Source organism: Neophocaena asiaeorientalis, unplaced genomic scaffold, assembly GCF_003031525.2.
Source record: "Neophocaena asiaeorientalis asiaeorientalis breed wild unplaced genomic scaffold, Neophocaena_asiaeorientalis_V1.1 scaffold43, whole genome shotgun sequence".
Classification (NCBI taxonomy): Eukaryota; Metazoa; Chordata; class Mammalia; order Artiodactyla; family Phocoenidae; genus Neophocaena; species Neophocaena asiaeorientalis.
This window is the reverse complement of record NW_020173674.1, coordinates 2774709-2779984: the sequence shown is the minus strand read 5'-3', so window position 1 is coordinate 2779984 and position 5276 is coordinate 2774709. Positions and strand designations below refer to the sequence as shown.

The following is a 5276-nucleotide window of genomic DNA, read 5'->3' as shown; positions in this document are numbered from 1 at the left end:
CTCTGACCACAGTGGGCGGGTGCGTGACCCTGCTCAGATGGGCAGGTGTGTAAGGTGACGGCGGTGGAGGGAAGCAGGCAGCCTGAGAAGCAGTGAAACTCACTGCAACGTAAAGGCCGAGCGAGAGAATGTCAGAGCCTCTTCCTTGACCTCCTGTGCGGATATTCCCCCTCTGCTTTCCCAAACCCACCGTCCACCCTTCTCCACCCGGAGGCCCTGACCTCCAGGCCTGCACCACTAGGCTCCGTGATTGGCCTGCTCTGGCGGGGCTCAGCCAATGGGAGGGCGGGAGGATGGAGCGGCCGTGGTACTTCTTCCCCGCATCCCTCCGCGACACGGCTCCCGCTGGGTGCCCTCCTCCTCGGCCCGCTGTCCCCGCTTCCGGGGACACGGTGTCCCCTCTCCTTGCCCTCGGTCCACTAAAGACTCTTCATCAGAGCCACCAGGTGGATCTGTTTCTGCCACGACTACAGCCGACATTCCCCCAACTCCACTGCTGCAGGTGGGATCTGGGAAGTGCGCCCTGTGCTGGGGCACCTGTGTGCAGAAAGCGCCTGCGTGCTCTATCGGGGCGCCCGCGGCTCCCACGGAGGGGGCATTCACCCAGCACCCCAGCCCCGCCCGTCGGGAGAGCAGGTGAGGGGCGAGCGCCACGCACCTGGTGGATCTCGTGCCAGCCGTTCTCGTCCTTGCAGCTCACGGCCGCGCGCTCGTGCAGCAGCAGCTCGCAGCAGCAGGGGTCGCCCCCGACCACCGCAGTGTGATACAGCGGCGTGAGACCGTAGCTGTCCTTGTAATCCGGGGATGCTCCAAGCTCCAAGAGGGTCTGAAAGAAACACCAATGTGTGGTCACTGGTCTCACACCCCCCTTCACGGGAGTGAATGGATCAAGAAGGAAGAGGAAGGTCACGCTCCCCGGGGCCAGGGTGACGGAGCCCTCGGTTCCCGAGCTTCTCCTGGCCTCCCGGAATTAAGGAGGCCCCAGCTTAGACGACGAGGCTTCTGGCCCTAGAGGAGCACTTGGTGCCAGGCGCGCACACGTGCTTACACATCCGGGAGACGGGGAGGCCTTCTGCACACGCGGCCCGCTGGGCACTACCTGCTTGAGCCCGGCTGGGCCCCGTGGACCAGCGACGAGGGGAAGGTGGCATTTGCAGGAAAAAGGTGTGAACCTAAAAGTCCAGTGTAACCCATCTCCGTGCACGTCCTGCAGCTGGCGAAACTAGCAAGCATTGTCACTTATTCCGAGGAAGCCATGTGACGGGCGTGCAGCTGTACAGTTAAGAAGCCTGCTTTACAGAAAAGCACCATCTTGGGGGTCATCACCCCACAGCTGTGGGTCCCCTCCCCTCCGCGCCAGGGCCCTGAGAGAGCATGGGCCGGGGGCATGCGCCCTGTGCCCGCAGGCACAGAGCCAGGGCCAGTAGAGCGTGCTCGAAGAACAGTGCGGGGAGGAACACGGGGGTGAGGTCCGCCCTCCCCCCTCCCTCGGCATCAGCTTCCAATGTCTGGGGGGGCTCTGGCAGCAGCGAGGCTGGCTCGGTGGCGGAGGGCTGGCTTTGCAGCGCCCTCCCGTGGAGGGAGGTGGGTTTGAGCTGAAAATACGAACCCTTTGGCGGAATCAGAAGGGGAAAGATAACTTTCTGTGAGCAGCAGATTCTATAATAAAAGCAACCACACCAAGGGCGGGGCGGCAGGAGGGCCAGACCACACTTCTGAGCTCTAGTCGGACACAATTTGGGGTCACCGCAGGTGGCTGTCGTGGGATGGGGAGTGGGGCAGGGCCTACCCAGGGGATCAGAGGAGGGGGCGTCACCGTGTGAGACGGGCCCCGCCTGTACCTTCAGAGCCGGCAGGCTCCTGGCGCGGGCGGCTTTGTGCAGGGCCGTCATCCCGTCTTTGGCGCGGAAGTCCAGGTGGGCCCCGCCGTTTCGGAGAGCTTTGATCACCTCCACGGGGTCGTCCAGCTGCGCGGCTAAGGTCAGGGGAGTCTCTAGGGACCCAAACACATGCACGTCAGAACCGGCACTTGGGGCAAAGCTGCCAAGTCACATGACCCCGTTAAACAAGTTCAAACGTCCCAAAGTGAGCTTGACAAACTGACCCGCCAGGGCATCACGGCTCCCACCCACCTGCCGACCCCAAACGTCCGTGCACTTAGCATGGCTCTGGCAACCCTAGTGACGATGGCGGTGACTCTCGGGGGTCACGGGCAAATCAAAACGGGGGCAGAGGCAGGGTTGCACATCATCGCCTTGTGGGCTCTGAATTTGAGAAGCTGCCCCGACTGCCTCTGCCCTCGGTACACAGAATCCCGCAGCCCCAGCCGACGCTGCCCTGTAGGAGGAGGGGTCAGTCAGGGCTGCAGCTAAAGACTGGAAAGGCAGATGCCCGCCTTTCTTCATTTCAACTTCACAGCATCTACGGGTATCTTGGTAGATGCCAGGGACTGAGCTGCAGGGAAACAAGTGAGTAAGACGTAGGGTCGTGCCCTGCAGGGGTCTCCATCTGGGAGAGCAGAGACACCCCAACAGTCATCATGATGGGACCGGACCAACGCAAGGAAGGACCAACATACAAAGTGGGGCAGAAGCCCAGGGGACCAAAGGCTGAAGCCCGCCTTTGCGGTGACGAGGGCCAGGAAGGGGCTCCCGCACCCCGTGCAGGTGGACCAGTCTGCAGGTGGCCATGGCCGAGGATGTCAGTCTCTGTCATCAGACGTCTCTCCTCAGTGACCCTCACGTGCCCGCCATCGCCACCGCCAAGCAGAGTGCACGACTCTGATGTGGTTAATTTGAAAGGCTCTTACGTTACAGAAAAGTGCAAAGAGTAACACGACAACGTGCATGTTCCCGTGGCCCAAAACGCTAATAGTTAATAAGGAATCGTTCTGTCCTCAAGCACGTTTTGAGAGTAAAAGGACTGGGGCACCTTCCATGGGGTGTCACTGACACATCATCACATCACCCTCCATCCCCAGAAAAGGCAACTTCATCACAGATCTAGATTGACGACTCCCATCTATTTTCAGTTACAACATTTATTTATCCATAAATGGGTATTGTTTGGAGGGCTCTTAAAATTCACCATTGGAATCCCTCTGTACCTTGATTTTTTGTGGTGAGTCCCGTGGGCTTATCCCGCTCCTTGAAACTCATCTGTAGCGTGTAGACGCGCCCTAGAGCATGTGTAAAGTGCAACTTCATTCTCTCCCGAGGGAAGTGGTATGATGGTCACGAAGGCCACCGACACATCCCTGCTGCGGACCTACGAGAGGCACCTTCTCACGCGGGGGTTTTTGAGAATTAGGAGTTTGGGGACTTCCCCAGTGGTCCAGTGGTTAAGACTCTGCGCTCCCAATGCAGGGGGCCCGGATTCGACCCCTGGTCGGGAAACTAAGATCCCACATACCGCAACTAAGAGCTTGCATGCCGCAACTACTGAGCCCGCATGCTCTAGAACCCACACGCCACAACTGGAGAAGCCCACGTGCTGCAACGAAGACCCGGCACAGCCTAAATAATAAAATTAATGAATTAATTAATAAAAAATAAAAATAAGTGTGTTCTGGGACAGCTAGGGGACGCTGGTGACAGTGGGAATGTGCCCTCATAGAAATCACGCGCAAGGCAAGGAGAGCGTGATGTGGTGAGGGGTGTTTGGGAATCCAGACCATCTGGGAAACGGGGGTAGAGACGTGGAAACGGAGCAGACGTGCAGAGAGAAGCACACTCAGAGAGAGACAGCAGCATCTGAGGGTCTGGGTTCCTGGCAGGGAAAAGACATCACAGGAGGGCGGTGGGCGAGGGGTGATCTGGGAAGAGCGTAAAGGACGGGGCCGTCGGGAGCTGCCAGCAACCACCCCCCAAAGCCAAGTCTCTTAGAGCAGCTCCTCAAGTTTGCGCTGGCATTCGGGATGATGGCACCTAGGGCAAGGTCAACCTTCCAAACGACTCGGGCTTTTCTTTCTTATTTGGCTGTCTGCACGTGGCCAACGGAAAAGCTAGGCGGTCCAAAGGAGATTTTTGTTGTTGTTTATACGGCACTATTTTCATAGCTGACGGCGTCAAGGTCATTTTACAATGAGAACACTGTCTCAGAGGGAGGCATTGGCAAACGGTAAAATTCCAAATCACAGACCCCTGTGGCCCGGCTGGGCAGACAGCACTGGGCACGTAAGCAGGTGGAGAGAACTAGACACCCGTCGGTGGCTGTGCCGTCTCCTGTACGAGCCGGGACCTCCAGCCCATGGACGCCATCCAGGCACATCAAGTGGCACGTGGCAGCATCTCGAGGGTTCCAGAGACCCTCCTCGAATGACACTGCCGACCTGCCACGTTCACACCCGGCCACGACCCACGCTGGCGAGGTCAGGGGGGCCCCCAGCTTAGACCTCACGTTCAGGAAGGTTCAGGAAGGGGGCGTCCATTGAGACCCCACATGGGTGGATGGGACCACCAAGAAGATGCTTGTCAATCAGCTGCTGCACTGCCCGTATAACCGGGTCACACGGGATCCCTCCTCCAATGCACTTGGGAGCGGCAGTTCCACGGCACCATAGTGCTTTGGAATTTTTTCTGGTGTTGCATTTCGAAATTTTCTAAGTTAAAAAAAAATACACAGGAACCTCCGCAAATATAACCTCATCAGGGGACCAAGGTCTCTCATCTTTGGAGATGACTCTGAAGGCAGAACTGCCTCCAACCTAGAGACTGGCTGCTGGCATTGGCTCCGGGAATGACCAGGTCGTGCTTCAAAGGGAAGGTTTTCAGGTGGGCACGAGGAGGGAGGCGCCTACGAGCACAGCAACAGGGCGCCAGCTCCACGGCTTGCGGTCTGTCTGGGTGTCGGGGGAGACCCGGGCAGGAGACTGTGCAGGCACAGGACAGCCGCCGACCCCTGCAGCTGGGAGTGCGTACCAGCCTGGGTGCAGGGGTGCATCCGGGGGCCTCAGAAGGACCTGGGGACCACAGCCCAGCTCTGCTCCCGAAAGGCTGGGTGGCCTCCAGCAGGTGTCCCAAACTCTCTGGGCCAGTTTCCACACCTATATGGTCAGGGTAAAAGCAGGACCTGCACTCCGTGGGGCTCTGTGAGGATCGAATGTCAACGTCTGATGCTGGAACAGTGCCCAGCCCACAGTCAGAGTCTGTCCAGGGGATTCAGCTAGAGATGGGCTTTATTTTCTTCATTACGGTTTTTTTCCTGTATTTTTAAAAGCCTTTATTATATTATAATCATAAAAGTGATTCTAAAATAAACTGCAAAGGGAATGTTTA

General features: G+C 58.2%; 1 protein-coding gene across 3 annotated transcripts in view; it reads right to left on the bottom strand.

Moving 5' to 3' along the window:
• The window catches only part of SHANK2 (SH3 and multiple ankyrin repeat domains 2), a 544903-nt gene that overhangs the window by 412821 nt on the left and 126806 nt on the right, over positions 1–5276 (bottom strand). For all 3 annotated transcript variants that reach the window (XM_024749302.1, XM_024749303.1, XM_024749304.1), the window contains exons 7-8: positions 1842–1993; positions 659–826 (exon numbers count right to left, since the gene is read on the bottom strand). In XM_024749302.1, the coding sequence (XP_024605070.1) occupies positions 659–826; positions 1842–1993 (320 nt within the window). The remainder of the gene's footprint in view (positions 1–658; positions 827–1841; positions 1994–5276) is intronic.